Genomic DNA, 26,851 nt, shown 5'->3' with positions numbered 1-26,851 from the left:
GTATGTTTCTTGGCCCATTGTCTTTTGTGTCAATGACTTGGATCAGAAAGTACAAAGCATGGTTAGTAAGTTTGCTGATGACACTAGGATATGTGCTGTCATTGACAGTGAAGATGGCTATCAGAATTTACAGAAGGATCTTGATCAGTTGGGTAAGTGGGCTGAGGAATGGCAAATGGAGTTTAATTCAGGTATGTGCAAGGTGTTGCATTTTGGGATGGCAAAGCAGGGTAGAACTTTCAGAGTGAATGGTTAGGCCCTGGGGAGTGTTGTATAACAGTGGGACTTAGGAGGGCAAGTGCATGGTTCCATGAAAATAGTGTCACAGGCAGACGGAGCGGTGACAAAATGCTTTTAGCACTCTGGTCTTCATCAGTTAGGGTGTTGAATATAGAAGTTGGAATGTTATGTTGCAAGATGTTGGTGGGGTCACATATAGAATATTGTATTTAGTTTTGGCCACCCAGCTGCAGGAAAGATGCCATTAAGAGTGCAGAGGAGATGTATGAGGATGCTGCCAGAACTTCAGGGACTGAGTTATGGAGAGAGGTTGAGCTATTTTTTTCAACTGAGCAGAGGAAAATAAGTGTTGGTCTTATAGATGTATGTAAAATAATAAGGGGTGCAGGTAGGGTGAATGCACATAGTCTTTTATCAGATATGGGTTATCTAGAACTACAGAGCACAGGTAACAGGTGAGAGGTGGATATATAGAAGGAACCTGAGGGGCAACTCTTTCACCCAGAGAATAGTCAGTATATGGAAAGAGCAGGATAGAGTGGTTGAGGCACGTACATTAACAACATTTAAAAGGTAAATGGTAGAAAAGATTTAAAGGGATATAGACCAAACATAGGGAAATGAAACCGGCTTATTTGTGAATATGGGTCAGCATTGGTCAGTTGGGCTGAATGGCTCTATGGCTGTAAAATTCATCAGCTGGAAAATATACAAATGGAGCAAGGGGCAAAGTAACATTGATAACGTTAGATTTAGTCGGGTGGGAGGAGACTGTAGCACAGCATTCACAGGCCTAGGTAGGTTGTCCACAAGTTTAATTCCTAGTGTGTAAATCCTACACACAATAGTGATGTGCTCACCTAACATATTGAGGGTGGGAATCCTCAACTCCCAACACATTCACCCCATCTCACAGGAAAGGCATTTGAAACAATTCCTACAGAAGTTACCTAGGTGTACCTTAAGAAGAAGATGGCAGTAACTCCCACCCCAAAGTGGAACACAAGGAGCTCTGGCACTGGTTAAGTTAATTGTCAGTGGAGCAGAAGAATAGCATTGTAAAGTACTGTATAGCTCATCAGCACAGTAATGTATTATCCACTAAACTGTGAGTTTCTTTCATAGAATCTTCCATGATCAATATTTGTTCCTGATCCCGACGCCATTCTCGTCACACAGCCTGACCTTGGCCCCACACTCCACTTGCAAACAAACCACCTTCTGTAAGGTAATGTAACTATAAGGAAGAATAACAGAATTAGACCATTCACCCGATTGAGTCTGCTCTGCCATTCCTTCCTGATTTATGATCCCTTTTAACCCCGTTCTCCTACCTTCTCCCCATAACCTTTGACACGCTTACCAACCAAGAACTTGTCGGAAAGGGATAGTGAAGCCAGAAAGAAATTAAACATGTTGCAAAATTCTTTGACTCCCTAGAAAGACCTGTAATCTTGGGAAAGCACCATTCTAATTAGTTGTCATTTCCGATGGGTTGTCTGTTCTTAATGCTAACGTGATTTAAGGTTTTATTGCGCCCTATTGACACATGCTCATTTGTACCATGCCGAATTTGTGCCTGGAATGGACATTAAATCCCAGCTGGGGTACTCAACACATTTTACATTACCGCAAAGTGGACTGATGAAAACTGAGGAGAAGTGCCCGCAGAGAGTTGTGTTTCAATAAATGCCGTGCTATAGGAGAGGTGCGATGGTGTTGGCTTACACCATGCAGAAAGGGAGCCTCGTTAATCACGGCACCGTTTCAAAGTAAACGTCGCCACTTCATCAGCAGCTTTTCCGTCTCGACCCCAGCTTAACTCTTCCGTCTCACTCACGCCCCCTCTTCGCCTGCCAGATTCCGGGCTGTGGAATGAGGGACGTTCTGGATCCGGCGGGAAGTTATCAGAATGCACTTTAAATCTTGAAACCAAATCAGAGCAAAAGCTTGAGCGCCGGGGTGAAGGAGAGCGGGGTGCAGTGAGCACTCGCTCTCTCTCTCTCTCCGTCTCTCGTTCTCTCTCGCGCTCCCTCTATCTCTCTCTCTCACACACACACATTCACTCACTCACTTCTTCCAGTTTGTACCTATGCGGCGGTTCCCAGAGGCGGTGCTAGTGTGGGCGGGTAATAAGGACGAGGCTATTTAAACCCAAGCCCCGCCGCCAGTGGAGTATCGGAGGGGCTTCAGAGGGGGCAGTGTCTTCCACCGGCTCCCACCCGGAGAACAAAACAAAGATGCCGCAAAACGTGATCTTGACAGGTCCGGGCCCTTGGGGTTTCAGGCTGACAGGCGGCGCTGATTTCAACCAGAATCTGACCGTGTCCCGGGTGAGTTGTGACTGTCGGACAGTGGGGGTTGTGGGAGCATTTTCAACCCTGGTCTCACTTATCATGAAATTACCTGTTTTGGCTCTTTCAGTGTCCTATCATTTCCCGACCAATAGAATAGTTTCTAATCATCATCCTTCAATATTCAGTTAAAAGTCATTGGAACCCCTTCCATAGACGGAGTTGGTGAGACTCTCGGCAAACGGAATACACTGAAGCCATCGATCTTCTGTGTACTAAGGTGGCGCGCTCATTTTCCGGAGCGACACTTTGCTGTAATTATAACCCATTCAACGTTAGGAATCCAGTGCGATTAACAACTGCAAGGTGCAGAGATCCAGGAAACACCACGACCGACAGCCAGAATCTGAAATGAGTCGCCAACATCATTGATTATGGAGAGAAAGTTTGGATTTCGCCATTACTTTGTATTTGGCTTGCACAGTCAGCGAGAAAGTCTCACACAAGGGGTGTAGACAAAGTAGGCGCGCAGAGAATCTGGCCCAAGGAAGGGGAATTAAAGACTTGAGGGCTTAGGTTTAAGGTGAGAGGTGAATGAGACTTTGGAGGGTTGCTTCTTCACACAGAAAGTGGCAAGTATGTGAAATGAGCCGCTAACGAAAGTGGTTGAGGCAGGTACATCAACTTTTGGATAAACAGATGGATAGTAGAGGGATAGGGGCCATATAAAGGTAAATGGTAGTCAGCATGAATGATTTTTGCTGAAGACCCTGTTTCCATGCTCTACCACTCAATGGCTCTGTGTTAGTACTTCCAGAGGGTTCCTTCCATTGCTCCGCTGGCGTTGCGGACTAGTCTGGTAGGACAGCAGCAGAGCTGGATTTGTGTGGGATTGCGTATTACTGGGCAAATCCTCATATAGCCTGGAGTTGCCATTGTTATACCTCATCAGGAGCGGGTTCAACTGGAGGCACTCTAGTTGTGTAGAGCAGTTCTTCAGCACTTGTAGCCCGGACATCATTGCGCTCCCTCAGCCATTCTCTGAGCCATCTCTTAAAATCATATTGCTTGACTGGCTGATGGTGGGGATTGCACACTCTCTTTACTTGTAATGTTGAGGAGCTACCTGTTCTCAAAAATTCGTCTCATTAATTGCTTAGTGTCTGCTGGATGTGACAGCTTTGGCATGCTCCATTGCCTTGGTATTTCTGAGCTCTGTCTGTAGTTTATTGCCTTCTTTGCTCATTGTACATGCAGACCTGTGTTACAACTTCACCACGTTGGCAAATCACTTGTAGGTATGTCCAGTGATGCTCCTGGCATAACCCCCTTACCTCCCACCGACTCGGCTGTAAATCTGGCTTGAGGATAATAATTGACTGAAGAATATGCCAAGTCACAAAGTTGCAGTTTATGGCAGAATACAGATCTGCTGACAGAGCTTCATTAATGTTCAGTTCTGAGATGTGATCAGTTCCAAATCTAACTTATTTGGCACAAGGAAGGGCTTTTGTGATGTGAATAAGGATCACGTGGTAAAAAGAATCCTACCAATACTGTCATGAGCAGATACCCCTGAACTTAGTGTCACTCTATAGACATATAATCAGTACCTCCTGTCCCTAATAAAGTAGCCTCTGAATGTATATTTGTGGTCTTCTGCTGCTGAAGCCCATCCACTTCAAGATTTGGTGTACCGTACATTCACACATGCTCTTCTGCACACCACTGTTGTAACGTGTGGTTAATTGAGTTAGTCTCGCCTTCCTGTCAACTTGAGCCAGACTATCCATTGTATTCTGATCTCTCTCATTAACAAGGTTTATTTCACCCACAGAATTAGTGCTCACTAGATGTTTTTTGCCCCATTCTCTGTAAACTCTAGAGACTATTGTGTGTGAAAACCCAAAGAGATCAGCAGTTTCTGAGATACTCAAACCACCCCATCTAGCACCAACAATCATTCCACGGTCAAGGTCACTTTGATTACATTTCTTCCCCATTCTGGTGTTTGGTCTCAAAAATAACTGAACCTTGTGACCTTGCCTGCATGCTTTTATACATTGTGTTGCTGCCACATGATTGGCTGATTAGATATTTGTATTGATGAGCAGGTGTACAGGTGTCCCTAATAAACTGACCACTGAGTGTATATAAGATAACTTTATGTAGTTATATTCATTGTGTTTTTTTAAATTGAGATTTTTTTATGCTGCACCAGATCTGGAGTGACAATCATTATTCTCTTTTACACTTGTGTACTGATGAATGAGAATCTTGAATCTATAATAGAGCTACCTATCTGCAGTAGTTTGATTGCTGAAGGGAGGGTTAATTTGATTAAGCCTGTTGTTGGTCTCATTGCTTCTTCCTGTGAGTCCATTCCAGCAACTTTGTCTTTCACAGCCTTGCAGTGAGGAATAGATGCTCTTGTTTATAGATATTAAAGTCTCACATGCAGAGTACATTGTTCTATACATTCCATTTGAAGGAGCAAAACTTCACGCAGTGAAAAAAGTACAAAGTGACAATTAGCAAACTATCTATTGGCTAGAGATTTTGCGATGTCCAAAATTAATATGTATTGACGATCCGACAGACAAATCAGCCATGACTTTATATATTTATTCCCCAACTCATCTAAATCTATGCTGCCAATGAGTCATGATATATTCAGGGGAAGATATGAGTTTCGGTATAAACTTCTTCAAATCATCAGATTAAATAGTGAAGAAATTTCTTCCTGCTTTATGAGTCTTTGATTTCAGACTATTTAAAAGACAGGAAAATCCTACATAGAGTCATCACAAATGACCAAATAGTCTGTTATTGATAGTGGGAAATACGGTGGGCAGAACACTGTAACTTCTTAGTTCTTCTAATACTATTCTTTTTGTATTCATGGACAGTCTTATCACAGGGAATACATCTGACAAAGCAGCAATTCCTGAATATTGCACCAACGTATTATATATTTGCTAAAGTTGCTAGAATATGCCTTGAGTGGATAGCCCTTTGATTGAAAGACATAAATTCTACCCTTGGCAAGTTAAGTGTTCTAAAGTGTACTCAAGCGAAATCTATCATTTTGATTTTTGTTGAGATCAGCCCTTCCAATTACATAATAAGCACTTGGAATTACTAATACAGAAAAATGAAAATATGAAATGAACATAACAATAGCTGCAGCATCCATTTATACTGCAACATTAGACTAGAAAAATAACTCAGTACTTCACTGAAGTTGCAAGAAACCAGGAAAACGTAGAAGAGGAAAGGTGACCTATAATTTGATCAGAAGTAGCTTTGAAGATGGATTTACTGGTGTTCGGGAAGACATTTCTAAAACATGGGATTAGGATTGTTAGACACTCAGCTGCCATGTTAAAAGAAAGAAAAGAACAGACCAGAGAGAGGCATCAGAAAATTTAACAATAAATTTTCACTCTACAAGGTAATAAATTCTTAGAATAAAGCTTCACTCTTTAAAATGAGATTTTTGGTGGGTGAATTATGTTATACACGGAGAATTAATTCCAATACTATTACTATTAGTATTACTTGATTCAAATTATCCAGTGCTTAGAACATGGAAATAGTTAAGGCATAATTTCAGAATTTGGTTTTGTGGAAAGTTTACAAGCCATTCCAGCAACTCAGGCCAAATTTTGTAATCTTTCAAAATAATGTTCCTGCAATAGAACAAAAATTTGTGTTGTTGGTTCTCAAGATATCTGCTATAGATAATTGATTCTACATTAAATATGTTTCAAAGAACCAGCTAATCTCCCTCTTCATTATAGAGTATTGGTTATTTAAAATATCCTTCCTGTATCCCAGTTTTTCCATACCTCTTCTACTAATTCTCATCTTTGATCCTGTTTCTGACTCATTATTACTGTATGAAACAGTTCCAGCAAGCAGTTAAAATCAGCCAGGTTAGTTAGCCACTGGGTGCTCTTTCCAGTCCTGCTGTCTGAAATTTTAGCTGTCTTTCTGGGCAAGGCTCTCTGCTTGAAATGACCAGGTTTCTGCTTGAACTATGCAGGTCACATGGGCAGCTGACTGGGGACCTGTAGACAAAGCTCAACCAGGATCAGTGGGATTTAGGCTGCATCTTATCGCTAATGTATGATCATGAAATTACTTAATGAAATTACTCATGTGATAATCAAATGCATTCAGAACACTGTGGCTGTGTGCGTGAGAATGTATGGGCATCTCTTTCTTTCTGTCTGTCACTCCATTGCCCTCTGCTTTGTTTCTCTCTCTTGCCCCCTCTCTCTCTCCATCTCTCCCTCTCCCCGTCAGCTTTTTTTCTTTTGTCTATGTCTGTTCATAAACTAATCTAGGCTTTAGAAGATCTTTGTTTTACCACTTAAAAAACACCTTGGGCTGTTGTTTTAAACTTTGGCTGAACTAATTGAATGAACATGATTGTTTGATTATATAAGCAATTACACAATCACATAAAGAATTGTTACTAATACTTATGGGAGTTGCTTTTGTATGAGCTAATTTATCACCTATTTCATACCCAGCAATTTTGCAAGGAGATAGTTTGACAATGGACAGCTCTCAGATGAGTCTTAAAGATCCCATAGCACTATTTCAAACATAAATCCTGCAAACCAACATAACTAAAACTGATTCAATTGTGCAGTGTTATTGCTGTTGTGCGAACTTGCTCTGTGTAAATTGATTGTGTCCCTACGTTGGAATGGTACTACTCATAACAGTGTGATTGCTTAATCTAATCTCTTCATCTTGAATGTTCTACTGATTTTGAATTAACATTTTCTGCATTACTGGTGTGCTCTATGCCTCTTTGCTACAGAAGTAACAATGTTCATAAACACACGAGATTCCGCAGGTACTGGAAATCCAGCGTAAAACACAGAAAATGCTGGAGGAACTCAACAGGTCAGGCAGCATCTTTGGAAAGGAATAAAGAGTTGATGTTTTGAGCTCAGGACTGAAGGGTCTTGGCCTGAAATGTTGATTCATTCCATGGATACTGCCAGCCCTGCTGAGTTCCTCTAGCATTTTGTGTGCCTTGCTCTAATAATGTTCATGTCTGTAGATAGGCTGCATGTTTGCCCAGCTTAGTCAGTATGAGCTGGCTTGGATAATTTTTGAGGATAAATCGCAAATTCTTTGGTTTTACAAAATGTGGTACCAATCCAGATAAGTGAAGTCTGTTCACTTGCTTTACGTCGGGATGTTAATAGATACTGACTTGACTATGTATCTGATGCAAGGTTTTCAGTTATACCAATTAGAATAAGCAGTAAATTAAAAATGTTTGCCTATTTAAGTAACCACAGTATATTTCAGAAAAATCTGAAAATCTCAGATTTTGGGACAAAATAGGTGAACATTTTATCTTAAAAGATAATAATATTTTCATGCTGTAATTTGTTGCCACAATTAACATAAAGTGGAAAAAAGATCACTTGTGCATTGTAAAGAATTAAGTATGCTCTGTATTTGTACTTAAACAATGTTGCTCTTTCACAGAGCTCTGCTATTTTCATACTCAATCCCATCTCATCAAATTCAGACACCAATGGATAGTGTCTGAAATGACACCTTCATTTTAACCAGAAAAGGAAGGCGGACACATCTGCAGGTTTTGAAAACAGCAATGCTGGAAACATATATCAACTCAGATACAATCTCTAGAAAGAGAAGCTAAGTTATTGTTTCAGGTCTGAGAAACTGAGTTAACATTTTACATTGAAGGTACTTTGTCAGAAGTGACAAAGCGAGAGAAAGCAAGTTAGTTTCAAGTCCATAAGACATCGGGGTGGAAGTTGCCTGTTGGCCCATCGAGTCTGCTCCAACATTCAATCATGGCTGATTTATTTTCTTTTCAACCCCATTTTCCTACATTATCGCCATAATTTTTGATACTTTTACTAATCAAGTACTTATCAACCTCCACTTTAACTGTACACATTGACTTGACTTCAATAATGTTACAACCGTGAAGATAATTTTAAAACATTTATTAATGCATTATAATGAGTGTGCTGATAAAGACACTGAAATGTTCTAAAAACAGTGTTATAGATCTGTGCATTGTTTCCATCTTTGTAATTTGAGCTTTTCAAAACCAATTGATAATATGATTCAAACCAAGATGTGTTTTTGATCCAATAATTGCAAATGATTCAACCATTTTATCCTGCTGGGAAAGTTCGCTTTAAATCTGCCTTCCTCATTCTTTTTTGTGTGTGGCAGTGTTTTTTTTTTGTTATTTTCCACAGACTATTTTAGTTTCTCTCTTTTTTATCCTGTTCTCTCCAGTTTTCAAGATGTTTGTCCGATCTTACCACCCACCGGAGTTTGTCAAGCAGAGCACTTTTGAATGTGGGTTATGTCAGGAATGACATTCCTCCAGATCAAACGTTCTCCCTGCTGTAAACCACCCTGAGAAGGCTCTTATGTCTATAATTGAAAAATGTACCAAATGGTAAAAGCCTAAGACAACTCCAGCCTCAAACATGGTATCTGATACAATGACCACCCACGTATGACATCTGAGAACAATAGCAAACTTTCTTCCCCAGATTCCTGCTGCTTGCAACTCAGAAATCATCATATCCAAGCCAGTTAGTTACCCTTTTACATAGTTACCCACTTTTCTATTAGCCCGTAGCATTGTGTACACAAAATGGACTAATGCAACAGAGATTGTCCAGGGTCTTTGGACTAACCAAAGAGTTGCTGAGCACAGAGCTGAATGACTCCAGGACTGGTTTTATTTAAAGCAGAAGTTGTTCGGTGCTTGATTATTAAGTGTGTCAAAGGATATGGGAAGAAGGCAGGAGAATGGGGTTGAGGGGTTAACATCTCAGACATGATCGAATTGTGGAGCAGACTTGATGGGCCAAATGGCCTAATTCTGCTCCTATGGTCTTATTTATTTAGAGAAATAGCACAGAACAGGACATTTTGGCCCACTGAGCAGTGATACCCAGTAACCCACCTATTTAACCCTAGCCTAATCACAGAGCAGTTTACAATTGACCGATTAACCTACTACCTGGTACGTGTTTGAACTGTGGGAAGAAACTCAAGCACCTGGAGAAAACCCATGCAAAAAGGGAAGGAGCATGCTAACTTGCTTACAGAGGGCTACCCTACTGTGGTGCCCTTTGTTAGTTCCTGATTTGTGCTGAGATGAAAGAAACAAAAGGAAGTCTTGCATTTACGTAGGGCCTTTAACAATTTTGGGACATTCCAAAGTGATTTACAACTAACGTAATACTTCTTAAGTGCAGTCACGATTAAAACGTATTAGCTGATCTTAGCTTAGGGAAAGGTCTCTGAAAATAACAGTGCATTTTATGCCATTGGTGGTGCATTCTCTCAACTAGAAATGAACTAGAAATTTATAGACATGGTTAGTTGGATTGCAATAAATCTTTTGAATATAGTGTCCAATTTTTTTTGCATGAAAAGTTCTTGAGATTATTCTGCTTCAATATGTTTATGATGATGCTTGTGAACTTTGGTGAAAGGCACTTATCCATGAGAAAATATCTAAGCATATAAATCAATATGGTTTATCCACTCACTACCACCATCCCCCAATCAAATCAGTCAGACTGACTGACCTTTTGCTCATGGCAATGGCCTGTGAAATATGGTGTGCTTTGAACTCAATAGGGCAGCTCTCTTCAGCTGTCTGGCTCGTGTTTCTCGTTCACTTACTTCACTTGAGAAATATTCTGGATTATGCTCAGCCAGGGAGATTTATTTTCAGAGGCAGAGTCAATTAATGTTAGTTGTAAAAAGGTAACTTCTAAAAAAGATGCGACAAAGGAACATGTTACAAGAATTCAATGGAAATACTATAGAAAAGGTCAATACGCAAATTACAAGCTACTGTGACTGTGAACGTATTCTGTGCATTGTAAGTAAGTGAGGCACAGTAGTATAGTAGTTAGTATAATGTTGTATGACAGTTATTACCGATTGGGGTTCAATTTGCACTGCCATCTGTAAGGAGTTTGTATATTCTCCCCATGACTGTATGGATTTCCTCTGGGCGCTGCCCATTTTCCTCCCATTTCCTCCCATGTTCCAAAAGCTATACGTTTAGGGTTAGTAAGTTGAGGGATGCTATGTTGGAGCTGGAGGAATGGTAACACCTGTGGGCTGCCCCTAATACGATCCTCGGACTGTGCTGGTTGTTAATACAAGCAGTGCTTTTCACTTTATGTTTTGAAGTTTTGATGGACATGTGATAAACAAAGCTAATCTCTCTAATCCAGAGATTCCCAACCTTTTTGGTGCCACGAACCCCAACCATTAATTGAAGGGTCTATGGACCCCAGATTGGAAACCTCTGCTTTAATCTTTTCTTATAATTTCCACAATTACAATTACATGGATTACAAGAAATTAATAATGCATTCTACAGTACCTGGAGAAAAAGCAGGCCTGGTGTCTCACAAAGATAATAAACTCTTTCCAGCATTCGTCTGACGTAAACATGAAAAGTTTCTTTATTTCAAGAGCAACTCATGCATAATTTACAGATACCTTTCATCAGCTATGCTGCTCTGTCCTTTTAAAGCTGGTAAAAATGGATTGCTACATGGGTCAGTAAGCTTGATGATGTAGCTTCAGCTGTGGAAGGAACTTTGCATTTAAATGTGCATTTAAGAAAACGTGGAATATTCTTCACTGTCCAATTTTTGAGAATAAAATTTGACTCACTGGAATGCACAAATCTGAGAGGGGTAAAAATGAGATGGGGGGAAAATCAAGCAGACTAGCAAGCAGCTACCAAAAAAACTAAGCCTAAACCATAAATCTAGTTTGATCTACTAACCTAAATCAAAATGAGGAAAGGGTCTGGAGAGTATCATCAGATTATGTGAAAGTGATGAGCACCAGCTAGATGACAAGAATGTGGGGCAAAGGTGATGATTGACTTTTTTTCCCTAAGACTTTCTCAGTGTTTTATCGCGCACATCAGAAAACAATTATTTTGTTTCAGTTAGTTGGAAAACTCCTCTACAGAATATAAACTGCCTTAGTTAACTTGAAAATATTAATTTAAATTAAAAATAGACAATAGACAATAATAGTTGATTTAAGTCCAAATAGTGCTCACTTTTAGATGTATAATGAATCTATATTCTGAGAGGTACACGAGACAGCAGATACTGGAATATGGAGCACAAACGGTCTACTGGAGGAACTCAGTAAGTCAAAGCCAACGTAGAAGTTATCAAAGTATGCATATGTTAACATGTGTTACCTTGAGATTAATTTTCTTGAAGTTATTTACAGGAAAATATAGAAATACAATAGAATTTACCAAAAAAAGCTATATGTAAGTATTGAACAACCAACCAATGTGAAACTATTTGTCTATTGTGCAAATAATAAATATGATACTGAGTACAAGAGTTCTTGAAAGTGAGTCTCTTGGTTGTAGAATTAACTCAGAATTGTGGTGAGTAAAGTTATCCACACCTGTTCAGGAGCCTGATGGTTGAAGGATAATAGTTGTTCCTGAAGTTTGGGATCTAAAACCTCTGAAAAGAGCATAGCCTGGAAGGTAGGGATGTTTGATGATGGATGCTGGTTTCATGTGGGAGGGTTTTGCTTGTGATAGATTGGACTGTATTCATCACTTTCTGTAGCCTTTTCTGTTTCTGGGCATCGGCGTTTCTATACCAGGCCATGATGGAATCAGGCAGGATACTCTCCACTGTGCATCCACAGAACCAGTATCTATAGGGGGAAAGGCAGCACTGATGTTTCAAATTAAAACTCCGCATCAGAGTGATATGTCAAGATTCATGCACTTCATACCTATTTAAATAATTAGATTGTATGATGACTGTAGCAGGAAATTTGCCCTGCAAAGATCACCATTTGGTCAAAGTTGTATGTTGTTTACTGAATATCAATAGTTTCAAACAGTCTGAGACATCAAAATGATTCTTGAATCCAGGAATTAACATCTCTTATTTCAGATATTTAATTCATTCATCTGTTAATCCAAAGTTAAGGTGCCATTTTGTCCATTGGGAAATATATCACTTCGAGCCTGCCTCCTCCTGCCCTACCATTCCGTTTCCACTCCAGCTGACCTCAAGTCGCACAAAACAGAATACTACTGCTGCTGGAAATCTGAAACAGGAATGGAAAATGCGGGCAACAGGAAGTCATCAGCATCCATGGGGAGAGACAATGAAGTTTCAGGTTAATGACACTTCCCCTTTACAATGGCTTCATGGATGCAAATTGAATACGTGTTGGATCATGCAAAATAATATTCAGCACATTAAAAAGCCAGTTGATGAAATTGCTAGCTGCAAGGATCCCAGTACAAACCCTTTACCAACTCAGCAAGGGGCAGGGCAGGGTAAAAGAAGACATTAAGAAATTAAACTGTGGAGTGCATCAATCTCTCTAACTTTTGGTAATTTCTCCCTCCTCCCCTTTTTCTCCTTGTCCGTTCTCCATTCTGGTTCCCTTGTCACCCATTCTCTTCTACTCGCCCAGTCCTTTCTTCCCACCTTTCCTTTCTTCCAAGGTCCTCTCCTATCAGATTCCTTCTTCTTCCTATCCTCTCCCAGCTTCTTACTTCATCCCCCGCCCCCCACCAACCAACTTTCCCACCTCATCTGATCTCTCCTATCAGCTGCCAGCCTCTATTTCTTCCCCTCACCCACCACTACTTCTTATTTTGGTCTCTTCCCCCTTCCTTTCCAGTGCTGATAAAGGGTCTTGGGCTAAAACATTGACTGCTGATTCCACTCCTCAGATGCTGCCCAACTTGCTGAGCTCCTCCAGCACTTTGTGTTTGTGACTGGATTGGTCTCGCTGTTCTGTGTTAAGCTCTCTGACTATGTAAAGCAATATTACTAACGTCTTTTGATGGATGGAATTCTCTAGCATTTTTGGATGCCATTTCTATTTGTTACAGCAGCTTTATATACAAGTTCAGATGTCAGGTGTTGAGAGATGAGTGGCATAGACAGGAGATATTCACCTATACCACATGCCAAAAATGATCAGAATTTTAATGCAAGGATTAGTTAGTTAATGAAAGGGCTGATTGTTGACAACAGGAGGAAGAAATTTGGGGTTTATGAGTCAATGCTTACTAAGGGATCAGAAGTGGAGAGGGTCAGAAACTTTAAATTCTTGGGTGTTATCATATCAGAGGATCTGTCCTGGGACTGTCACGTCAATATCATTTCAAAGGAAGCATGGCAATGCCTCTACTTTCTCAGAAGTTTGTGCAGATTTGGCATGTCTCCTAAAACTTTGACAAACTTCTATCGATACACAGTGGAGAGTATCCCATCTGGCTTCATCATGACCTGGCATGAAAACACTGTGCCCATGAATAGAAAAAAAGAGGTGGTACAGTCCAGTTCATCACAGGAATAGCCCTTCCCATCATTGAACACATCTACAAAGAGTGCTTCCTCAAGAGAGCAGCATCTGTCATCAAGGTTCCTACCATCTAGGCCAAGCTCTCTTCTTGCTGCAACCATCAGGAAGGAGGTAAAGGAGGCTGAGGTCCCATCCCACCAGGTTACTACCCTTCAACCATCAGACTTCTGAACCAGCGTGGAAATCTTCACTCTTCACAACACTGAACTGATCACTCAACACAACCTATGGACTCACTTTCAAAGACTCTACAAATCAGTTTCTCAGTGTTATTTATTTACATATTTATTTAATTATTATTAATTTTTGTTTCTTTTTGTATTTGCACATGTTGTCTTCTTTTGCACATTGGATGCCTGTCAGTATTCGTGTATAGTTTTTCATTGATTTATTGAACTGCTTTGTTCTTCTGTGAATGTCTGCCGGAAAATGAATTTAAGGGTAGTATCTGATGACAAAAACATATTTTAATAATAAATTGAACTTTGAATTTTTAAATAATGAAATCATCTTCTGTCTTCTTGTCCCAGAGGTTTTGGTTATTTCTAATGGCTTCAGATCTAAGTAATCTTCCAGGTTCTCCACACTTTTGGATTGCATAAGAAGATGTGTCATTGTGTAATTTGCTTTTGGCCAATCTTTCTCAGTATTTCTTTGTAATTATTTCTTTGTGGGATGTGGACATTAATAGAAATGTTTGCATTAATTGTCCATCACCAACAGAGTGATAATAACATCAGTCACATCAAAAAACAATAACATCAGTCACATGTAGACCAGACCAGAAGGATGAAATATTTCCTTCTCTGAATGATATTAGTGAACTAGATGGGTCTTAATGACAGTCTGACAACTTTGTGGTTATTACTGCGGTGACTAGGGTTTTCTAGTTATTTCAGGTTTATTTAATTCAGCTTTGCTTTTTTACACTCACACATCATCTTGTTTGGGACAATACTTCGAGTAGGAAGCACACCACATGACTCTGCTGTCCAAGAGGGTCATGTTAAAAATAAAGTTCAAAGTGAATTCGTTGTCGAAGTACATACTATACATGTCACCATATACCACTCCGGGGGGGTATATGGGGTGACCAGGGAGGTAGTACCTCTGAATGAAGGGGCTTTAATGTCCATTCTTGGGCAGTTCACTCACCTTTGGGCCCCACAGAAAGCTCAGCTGTCACCTATGGCTACAAGTTGCTTCACACACAACAGAGGACACAGCCTGGTACACCACTTTGACAGGTGGGCTAAGCCACCTCATATGGTGGTGAGCCTCATAGCCCGTTGAGACAGCGACATGCCTGCCCCAGCATGTGAAGTCAGTTCCTGTGTGTGGATGGGATAGGCAGTGAGATGCAACAGCCAAGAGGGCAATTCTGCCGTGCTTTGAGGAGAGTGTAGGGCTTGACAAGGCACAAAGTCATGGTTATCCACTGAAACCGAGGAAGACTACTCAGTTATCCACTGAACCCGAACTTCCACAGTTGGGAGAATGGAACTGCCCCTATGCAATGGCTTTTCCACTTTTAATCCTTCCTGTGCAGTCTCCTCTCACTGCTGACGAAGACGGACAGCCCCCGTACTATCCTGAGATTCATTTTCTTGCAGGCATTCACATTGAACAATGAAATGCAACAGAATCAATAAAAAACCACACACAAATCACCAATGAGCAAATGATGACAAAAATCTGCAAATATAAAATGAAACAAATAGTAATAAATATAAATAAATATGCTGAGAACATGAGTACTATTTACTTATTTGAAAACACGAGAAAATCTGCAGATGCTGGTTATTTAAGCAACACACACAAAATGCCGGTGGAACGCAGCAGGCCAGGCAGCATCTATAGAAGAAGTACAGTCAACGTTAAGGGTCTTGACCCGAACCATTGACTGTACTTCTTGCTATAGGTGCTGCCTGGCTTGCTGTGTTCCACCAGCATTTTGTGTGTGTTGCTTCTATTTACTTATTACTGTTTTTATTTTTTCTCAGCTCAAACTGGTAAAACCCGAGATACAGACATTATCAAACACACTACTTTCTCAATTGCTGGGAACTTTTGGACTATTCTAGTGGTGTTTAGTGTTGTTGCTTTCTGAAGATTTACATAAATATTGTTGTGTAGGTTAATTGTTTCATACTATTGTGACTTTGGGATGATACCAGTTGTAGGTTTTACTATTGGGACAATGTATATCCTGTTCATGTTCCATAGTCTTTCAATATTTAATGTTACTATTACTAATATTACTTTAGTAATTTAGTATTTCTATTTTTGGTTTTATTATTGTCATTATTTTCTATTTGCACATTGGCAAAAATACACTGAGAGAGCAGGCTGTGAGGAAAAGCCTGTTCTGTGTTCTGAAGCTTAAATTCGGTGGGGCATTTCACTGTTTAGAAAACTCTTATTGCAGCTTTAAATGGATCAGCTTTTTGCTTTTTCTATGATAATGTGTCAAAAACATTCACCTTCAAGGCACAATCCTAACATCATTTCTCTGCTGCTTATTCTTTGAAGACAAGACAGAACAGGGAAACTTGAGGATAGGACTTTCTTACTAAAATATTTTCAGAGCAGTGTTTCCAAACCCAACTTGTTCACATTTTGTAGAGTACATTCCCTGTGGCCCCACATCCACAGATGTCAGATGGCATCAAGGGACACCCTTTTTAAGAACTGGGCTGGAAGTGGCAGCTACAAACCATGCATATTTTTACACTTTTATTGGAACTTTCTATCTAAATTAGTTAAATTTAATTAAAGCCACATCGTTTCTCTGTGATCTTTGGGATTTGTTCTGAGAGAAATGCACACCCAAATTTTAAAGCCACAGTTTTACCGAACAGTTCTTATGTTTTCAAGAAATAGCGGATTGGCAGAATTTTATTAAAGGTAATATCTACAAGTTGACAAGAAACATGACTGTTTTTCATCATGATTTTATAAACCAGCAAAGGATTGTATCTGAGCAAGGTTTATATAAATTGTACCTTCCACATTTGCCAAAAAATGAGAAAATGTGTTGCCAAACTTTCTCATGAAATAATCCTCAAAGATAAACAATTAAGAATTTTTACAGCCTAATTTAGTGTTTCTCAGAATGATATAAAAAGACCCAAGAGTGAAAAAAATACACATAAATTAATGTGCTTCATATTACTTCCAATCTGGAACCCCAAAAGGCAAAACAAAGTATGTATTTGAGAATGAAAAAAAAGCAAACTGTTAAGTATGAAAAAATAACAAAATGTTGGAAACACTCAGCAGATGGGGCAATGCTTGTGGAAGCAGAAAGAGAATTAATGTTCCAGGACAAAGCTCCTTCTTCAGACTGGATAAATGACAAGACAAGTTAACAACTAGCTGGAAGGAACATAAGGAAAAGGTGGATAGGACAAAAGAGTTATCTGTGATAGGATAAGGCCAGAGTAGTCCTGTGGCTATTCAGTGGCTGTCCACACCTCACCCTATCAGACATAATTCCTTTCTCCTGTCCATTCATTCCCCACTCACCTTGCAACTTGATACTCTTCAAATGCACTTCGGCCTGAAACATTGAATCTATTTCTTTCATTTCTTAAGTTTATTTAGAGATATAACATGATATATATCTGGTCCTCTGATGCCATGCCACCCTGTTACACTCATGAAATCAACTAATCTGCTGTGGAATGAGGGAGGAAACCAGAGTGGCCAGTGGTGGGGAGAACGTAGAAACTCTTTACAAACAGCGGCAGAAATTGAGCCTGGGTCACTGGTACAGTATTAGCATTATGCTAAGCACTATACTTTTATAACCATATAACCATATAACAATCACAGCACGGAAACAGGCCATCTCGGCCCACCTAGACCATGCCGAACTCTTAATCTCACCTAGTCCCACCTACCCGCACTCAGCCCATAACCCTCCACTCCTTTCCTGTCCATATACCTATCCAATTTTACCTTAAATGACACAACTGAACTGGCCTCTACTACTTCTACAGGAAGCTCATTCCACACAGCTATTACTCTCTGAGTAAAGAAATACCCCCTCGTGTTTCCCTTAAACTTCTGTCCCCTAACTCTCAAATCATGTCCTCTCGTTTGAATCTCCCCTACTCTCAATGGAAACAGCCTATTCACGTCAACTCTATCTATCCCTCTCAAAATTTTAAATACCTCGATCAAATCCCCCCTCAACCTTCTACGCTCCAATGAATAGAGACCTAACTTATTCAACCTTTCTCTGTAACTTAAGTGCTGAAACCCAGGTAACATCCTAGTAAATCGTTTCTGCACTTTCTCTAATTTATTGATATCTTTCCTGTAATTCAGTGACCAGAACTGCACACAATATTCCAAATTTGGCCTTACCAATGCCTTGTACAATTTTAACATTACATCCCAACTTCTGTACTCAATGCTTTGATTTATAAAGGCCAGCGTTCCAAAAGCCTTCTTCACCACTCTATCTACATGAGACTCCACCTTCAGGGAACTATGCACTGTTATTCCTAGATCTCTCTGTTCCTCTGCATTCCTCAATGCCCTACCATTTACCCTGTATGTTCTATTTGGATTATTCCTGCCAAAATGTAGAACCTCACACTTCTCAGCATTAAGCTCCATCTGCCAACGTTCAGCCCATTCTTCTAACCGGCATAAATCTCCCTGCAAGCTTTGAAAACCCACCTCATTATCCACAACACCTCCTACCTTAGTATCATCGGCATACTTACTAATCCAATTTACCACCCCATCATCCAGATCATTTATGTATATTACAAACAACATTGGGCCCAAAACAGATCCCTGAGGCACCCCGCTAGTCACCGGCCTCCATCCCGATAAACAATTATCCACCACCACTCTCTGGCATCTCCCATCTAGCCACTGTTTGAGCCGCCATTTTGACAAATATTGCTCAAGTAATGGTAGTTTGTATACTTCTTTAAAAAAAAATTATTTTTCATATTCTTCCAGTGTTTGCAATTCACATTAGGTTCAACTCACTGACCCCTTGTTACTAAATTGTCTCAATTTCTCCACCTTCCTGTAAAATAGAACAAGACTCTGTCCCCTCCCCACTCTTTCCACCAACTTCTGTGTATTCTTAACTGTTCTTAAGAGCTGCTGCCTTTTATGCTGGCAGGAGCCCTTTCAAAAACAGATAATCCTAATAACCTTTAAGTAATTGAAGAACAGTCCTGTTAATTATATATTTATATTGGTAGGTTTGCTTAAATGTTCAATAAACTGGCCGAATTCTAAAATTCTAATGATTATGGTAGTTTTTTTTTTCTGTTTACAAGCAACTGATAAGTCAATAGTAAGCTGAAGTAATTTCTTTTCTGGCTTTGAAGGAACTTGATCCCAACTTACTTATTTTGTTTGACTTTTGCAATTTCAAAAGAGTGAAATGAGCCTCCTTTTGCATTTCCAGATTAGACTCTGACTTTACTGTTTATAGAAACCGTTTGGTCCATTGGAGGAGGATGTGTTATAAATGCCATACACGAAACCAAGTGCACACCACAATCTGAGCCCACGTCAGTGGGTCAGGAAATCTGATATGGAAAACTATAGGGATTCCATGCACCTGTCACAGCAACAGATGTCCTCTGGAAATGATCAAACTGCTGATCAAATTTGCAGATGACTCAACATTGATAGGCCTTATTTCCGACAATACAAGCCTACAGAGGAGAAGTCAATGCTCTGACACCGTGGTGTCAAGAAAACAACCTCTCCCTCAATGTCGTGAAAATGAAGGAGTTGATTGTGGACTACAGGAGGAATGGAGACAGGCTAGCCCCCAATGGCATCAATGGGACTGTAGTTGAGAGGTGAGGAGTTTCATGTTCCTTGATATACACATCACCAAGGATCTCACCTGGACTGTCCATCCTGGCTGTGTAGTGAAAAAAGCACAACAGCACCTCTTTAATCTCAGACGCCTGAAGAAGTTTGGTATGAGTCCCCAAATCCTCAAGACTTTCTACAGGGGCACCATTGAGAGCATCCTGACTGGCTGTGTCATCGCCTGGTACGGGAACTGTACTACCCTCAATCGCAGGGCACTGCAGAGAGTGGCGCCGACAGCCCAGCCTATCTGCAGATGTGACCTTTCTTCTATTCAGAACATTTGCAGTAGCAGGTGCATAAAAATGGCCCGGAGGATCATCAGGGACTCCAGCCACCCAACTACAAACTGTTTCAGCTGCTTCCATCTGGCAAACAGTATCGCAGCACCAAGGCCAGGAGCAACAGGCTCTGGGATGGCTTCTTTTTCCAGGCCATCAGATTTACCAATAATGATTGATCTGATTGCATATCTGACTGTACATACATGTATATAAAACAATAACGTATTCAATCTTAGTGTCTGGGCAATATTCTCCCACACTTCCCTTTTTTATTGTGTGTACAGAGTGACAGAGACACAACATAAAGAGTTTTACTCCCTCATGTTGTGAGAAGGATGTAAGAAATAAAATCTAATTCTAATCCATCCAAAGGGCAGTCAAGTGCATCCGGATCAAAATCTGTGAAGACTCTGTAGTATTTAGTTAAGAATTTTATATTTGCCGATGTCAGATCATTGGTGTGTTTAGTAAATAGCTGTACTGATCTATACAGTTAAAAGTACAAAAAGCACTGCCAATGATATATACTCAGTGGCCTCTTTATTAGATTTCACCTGTACCTAATAAAGTGACCACTAAGTGTGTGTAACGTGCGGTTATTTGAGTTACTGTTGCCTTCCTGACAGCTTGAACCAGTCTGACCATTTTCCTCTAACCTCTCTCATTAACAAGGCAATTTCACCCACACAGCTGCTGCTCACTGGCTGTTTTTTGTTTTTCACATCATTCTCTGTGAATTCTAGACTGTTGTGTTGGAAATCCCAGGAAATAAGCACTTCCTGAGATACTCAAACCACCCCATCTGGCACCAACAATCATTCCACAGTCAAAGTCACTGAGATCACATCTCTTCCCCATTATGATAATCAGTCTGAACAACAATTAAACCTCTTGATCATGTCTGCATTCCTTTTGGCACTGAGTTGCTGCCACATGGTTGGCAGATTAGATATTTATTGACAAGCAGCTGAACAGGTTTAACTAATAAAGTGGCCACTGAGTGTTTCCCAGGGCAGTTTTTATGCCGTGGCTCAGTACCATTTAGCAAGGGATCCGTGGACCCCAGGTTGGGAACCCCGGAGCTAGAATGTCATGGTTTTCTTTGTTTTGGAAGATTATTGGGGGTCGGGTGGGGTACCGCGCCCCAGCCTATCCTTTCCTTCTGTACCCACTGGAGAGTATGATGCATGGCAAATGTCAGGAATTTTGGGAGAGTGGAATTATCAACAGTTCTTCTGCAGGTTGGAGTTGCTCTGTAGCATTCACAATGCAGCAGGCTCGGAGTTATCACAACCTGCACCAAAATGAACGCGCGGAATTCATGTGAAAGCAGGTGCTCATTCTGCTGATGTGTCCATGTCTCTGGTATCATATCTCCATTGACGCTGCCTAACCTGCCAAGTATTTCTCTGCACACTGTTCCTTTAGACTTCCAGGACTTTGCTTCCATATTTCTAACTTTAACATTCTTGGTAGACACAGTTGGGCCCTCTTCCCGTGGAATTTGTACATCCTAAGGCCATTACTATCCTAGCCGTCATTTGGCATCAGCAGGCCCATTGTAATTAAATTCTCCTCGGCAAAAGCAGGAATCAAATTTCAATATTACACAGTTTTTGAAACCATTTACATGGTTAAACTATAGAGATTCAAATGATTCAGTCATTGGAGGAGCAGAATAGCTTTCATGCTGCTGACTAGTTGGCACAAATTCCTGTTTTGCTGAACAGTTCCAAAATTCAGGCTTTACACAAGAGCTAAACTATGAAAGTCTCGTTGCTACGAAGCCTCTCATGCCATTGACATGAATAAGCTGTAGTATGATTGGTTACAGTGCACTGGTCTCTATTCCAAGTATATCCAGATAATGTTTCAGAAGGTTGAGTCATTTGCCTTCTTTAAATCAGAGGTAAGGAGATGGTCCCTTTGAACAGATGAATAATACATTTTGATATCGGTTGCTTAGTTGGAGTATATATTTTTCTCTAAAAAGCACAAAATGTATCTATAGATCCCTCTGTGAGAAGCTATCACCAAAAATGGCAACCAACTAACTTCTAAGGTGTTTACAACAGAACAAGTAGCTCCTCTCTCGAACTTGGTGAGGGTATGTATCAGTTCAGATCAAGCTGACTGTGCACAGTTAGGTCAGCTGGAGTTTTGATACACCGCCTGTCAGAACCATGCCAGTTGAAGGGGGGCACTAAATGTAAGTTCAAAGTTCAAGGTAAATTTATCATCAAAGTTCATATATGTCACCATATTCTACATTGAGATACATTTTATGGCAGATGTTCACAGTAGAATACAATAGAATCAACAAAAAACTACACACAGAGACTGACAAACAACCAATGTGCAAAAGAAGGTAAACTCTGCAAATTTTAAAAAGAATTGAAGTATGTAAATAAATTAGCTGCAGAGTCCTTGAAAATGAGTCCTTAGGTTGTGAAATCATTTCAGAGTTGAAGTTATCCACACTGGTTCAGGAGCCTGATGGTTGAACGGTAATAACTGTTCCTGAACCTGGTAGTGTGGGACCTAATGATCATGTACCTTCTTCCCGATGGCAACAGTGAGAAAAATGCATGACCTGGATGGTGGGGGTCCTTAAATATGGATGCTCCAATAGTGGGGAGGTCTTTTCCTGTGATGGACTAGACTGTGTCCATCACCTTTTGCGGGCTTTTGCATTCATGGGCACTGGTGTTTTCTTACCAGTTCAACTGGTCAGGATCCCAGGTGCATTTATAGAAGTTTGTTAAAGTTTTAGATGACATGTTGAAGTTGTGCAAATTTCTAAGGCAGTAAAAGCACAATCATGCCTTCTTTGTGATTGGACTTATGTGCTGGTCTTAGGACAGACTCTCTGATCAGAATTAGCTTTAACATCACCAACATATGTCATCAAATTTGTTGTCTTTATGGCAGCAGTAGAATGCAATAAAATAATAATAGAGAAAAGATGTGTATTACAGTAAGTACATATAGATGTATTAAATAGTTAAATTTTAATGTATTGCAAAATAGAAATAAAAAAGTAGTGAGGTATTGTTCATAGGTTCAATGTGCATTCAGAAATTGGATAGCAGAGGGGAAGAAGCTGTTCCTAAATCATTAAGTTCGAGCCTTTAGGCTTCTGTACCTCCTTCCTAATGGTAGAAATGAGAAAAAGGCATTACCTGGGTGATGGATGTCCTTAATGATGGATGCCATCTTTTTGAGGCATCCTTGAAAATGTCCTAGATACTACAGAGGCTAGTGCCCATGATGTAGCTGACTAAGTTTATGATTCTCTGTGGTTATTTTGATCCTGTGCAGTAACACGCAACTCCACCCCCCCCCCCCCCCATACCAGACGGTGATGTGGCTCGTTAGAATGCTCTTCACAAGTACATCTGCAGAAATTTGCGAGTAGGTCTTTGGTGACATACAAAATCGCCTCAAACTCCTAATGAAATATAGTGACTGTTGTGTCTTCTTTGTAGCCACTTGGATATGTTGGGCCCAGGATAGATCCACAGAGATATTGACAAGGAATTTAAAGTTACCTACCAACAATTGGTGCAATCATCTTCAGTTTCTGACACTTATGCATACTGGCATGAGGTAGAACAGAAGTTTGGAATTTGCTGGGTTGGCGCACAGTTCCATGTGTATGCCCACATTCTTGTTAGTGAGCTCAGGACAGCTGTGCATGCGTATCTGCATTGAAACTGAACTTGCTGACAGATTCCTGCTGGTAAATCAGTCATGACATCCAGAACTGGAGTATAAACTGGCTGGAATACCCAAGAGATTAGCTGTGGTACCTGACTGAGGAGCTGTCCTAAACATTACCGAAGAACTACGATCCCACACATTGGAAATGAAGATTTAAAGACTTCAAGGATAAAAGTTCAGTTATAGTATACAAAATTTTGTGTTTACTCCAACGTTTTATTTTCACCAAAATGTTTTTCATTTAATTAAATTCTTATGATTTTTTAAATCTGCTTTTATTTTGATTTTTGTTAATGCCATCGAAATGACAACTTTGCCAGTCAGCAAAGCTGGGGATCAGCAATGCCAACTCTGCAATTTAGTGCAGCACGTGTTTTAACCTCTCATCAGCCCGATTAAAAGGCACAAGTCCATAATGTTTCTTTGAAGATTATCAATCAGGGTCTAGAGGTTTTCATTCTTCACCTAGCAGCTTATTTATGGATATATCTAAGGTTACTATGAAGACCTAATCAGCATGTGCAGGCAGTGAATATTGAGACTCAGTCATAAAGCCAAGGACAATGATAAATGATCTGATAATTTTGTGAGTCTTAAATTTTATTTGGTCTGCATAAGACAGACAAAACAGATGTCTATTAGAAAAAATGGACATCTATTTAAAAAATGTGTTAATTTGTTAATTCAGGAAACCCGAGATGTACCATCTTACGGGGAAAAAAGTTGAGAAGAAGCAATCTGGTGTAGATCACTAGATAGGTTCCTTGGTGCTTATTCTTTAATCAGAGGTTGGCCTACTCACAGGAGAATGGAAGGTTATTTAATTGAGACCTTCAAATTCTGTAAGGGGTTCGCAAAAGCATGTGTTCTTAAATTAGAGCATCTGGAACTGAGGACATGATAAAGACTTGACATTAGAGATTGTGATCCATTAGAATTACCCATTCAATGGACTGTGCATGCTCATTCACTGTGTACTTTCAAAGAGAGGTTGATAGATTAAGACGTACAAAAAAGCTGGATGAACTCAGCAGGTCGGGCAGCATCCGTTGAAAGAAGCAGTCAACGTTTCAGGTCAAGACCCTTCGTCAGGACTAAAGAAGGAGGGGGCAGGAGCCCTATAAAGAAGTTGGGGGGAGGGTGGATAACCAATCAGAGGAAAGATCAAGGGGTGGGGGAGGGGAAGCAGGGAGGGGATAGTCAGGAGAGGTGATAGGCAAGCTAGAAGAAGAGACAGAGTGAAGGTGGGATGGGGAAAGGGAGAGGGAAGGAATTACCGGAAGTTGGAGAATTCGATGTTCATACCAAGGGGCTGGAGACTACCCAGACGGTATATGAGATGTTGTTCCTCCATCCAAAGTTTGGCCTCATCATGACAGTAGAAGAGGCCATGTATGGACATATCCAAATGGGAATGTGAAGCAGAGTTGAAGTGAGTGGCAACCGGGAGATCCTGTCTGTTGTGGCGGACGGAGCGGAGGTGCTCGATGAAGTGCTCCCCCAATCTGCGTCGGGTCTCGCCGATGTAGAGGAGGCTGCACCGGGAGCACTGGATGCAATAGATGACCCCAACAGACTCACAAGTGAATTGTTGCCTCACCTGGAAGGACTGTTTGGGGCCCTGAATGGTGGTAAGAGAGGAGGTGTAGGGACAGGTGTAGCACTTACGCTTGCAGGGATAAGTGCCAAGTGGGAGATCTGTGGGGAGGGATGTGTGGACCAGGCAGTTGCGGAGGAAAGCAGAGAGGGGTAGAGAGGGAAAGATGTGCATAGTGGTGGGGTCCTGTTGAAAGTGGCAGAAGTTGCAGAGGATAATATGCTGGATTCAGAGGCTGGTAGGGTGATAGGTGAGGACAAGGGGGGGACGGTCCCTGTTGTGGTGACGGGAGAATGGGGTGAGGGCCAAAGTTTGGGAAATGGAGGAGATGCGGGTGAGGGCATCATTGATGACGGCAGAAAGGAAACCACGATTCTTAAAGAAAGAGGACATTTGGGATGTCCTGGAACGGAAAGCCTCAACCTTGGAGCAGATGCAGTGGAGACGGAGGAACTGGGAATAGGGAATAGAATTTTTGCATTTGGCAGGATGGGAAGAGGTATAATCAAGGTAGTTATGGGAGTCAGTGGGTTTATAGAAGATGTCAGTGGACAGTCTATCTCCAGAGATGGAGACCGAGAAAGGGGAGAGAAGTTTCCGAGATGGACCAAGTGAATTTGAGGGCTGGGTGGAAGTTAGAGGCAAAGTCGATGAAATTGACGAGCTCAGCATGGGCGCAGGAAGCAGCACCAATGTAGTCGTCAATGTCTCGAAGGAAAAGTTGGGGAGCAGTACCAGTATAGATTTGGAGCACAGACTGTTCCACATAACCCACGAAGAGGCAGGCATAGCTAGGGCCCATGTGAGTGCCCATAGCTACACTCGCATAGGTTGATAGATAGTTGGATATTGAAGGGAAACAGAGGACATGGGTGGTCAAGAGGGAATAGACAAGTTAAATGATTTTATTGAGTAGTAGGCATTATGGTGAATAGGGTTGGAGTGAGAAAGGTCTTCATATAATTAATTTTTAAAACACTGAGAATTCTATTTAACGTGCACTTCATTAATGTCAAAGTCCATTGTCAGAAATTTTAGGGAAAGAAAGATCTTACTGGGTTTCTTCAAGCTCCCCTTTAGTGATCATTAACTCTATTAAACCTAGCAGCAAAAATAATGAAAGTCATGCTTCACTGAAGAATAATGCATTTTAATATGAATAGCACAGCAAAAGTACAGAACTAAAATGGTATACCACAGCCCAGTGGCAAAAGAACTGTATCCCATTACACTTTCAGTCACTTCCTTGCCATGGATGATCTCAATTCCTTTTTTGACAGCCAGGCTTTTCTGAAATGCCAGTTGTTTTTCTTTCTGTGGTTATCAGTTTTTGCTGTTTCTCTACATTAGAAAACAGGCTTTTGTCTCTCCGGCTTCTTATCATAACCGATAATCCCCTTTCCCTCCAGAAATGC

The 26,851-nt window shown here is 40.6% G+C and overlaps 1 protein-coding gene across 1 annotated transcript in view; it reads left to right on the top strand.

Annotated features, from left to right (window-relative positions):
* The first annotated feature begins 2,342 nt into the window (after positions 1-2,342).
* The window catches only part of LOC132396654 (PDZ and LIM domain protein 3-like), a 63,135-nt gene continuing 38,626 nt past the window's right edge, over positions 2,343-26,851 (top strand). The window contains exon 1 of the mRNA XM_059974388.1: positions 2,343-2,573. Coding sequence (XP_059830371.1) covers positions 2,481-2,573 — 93 coding nt within the window. The 5' untranslated portion in view covers positions 2,343-2,480. The remainder of the gene's footprint in view (positions 2,574-26,851) is intronic.

The sequence above is a fragment of the Hypanus sabinus genome, chromosome 7 (genome assembly GCF_030144855.1).
Source record: "Hypanus sabinus isolate sHypSab1 chromosome 7, sHypSab1.hap1, whole genome shotgun sequence".
NCBI classification, from domain to species: Eukaryota; Metazoa; Chordata; class Chondrichthyes; order Myliobatiformes; family Dasyatidae; genus Hypanus; species Hypanus sabinus.
Note: the sequence above shows the minus strand (reverse complement) of the source record. Positions and strands in the feature narration are given on the sequence as shown.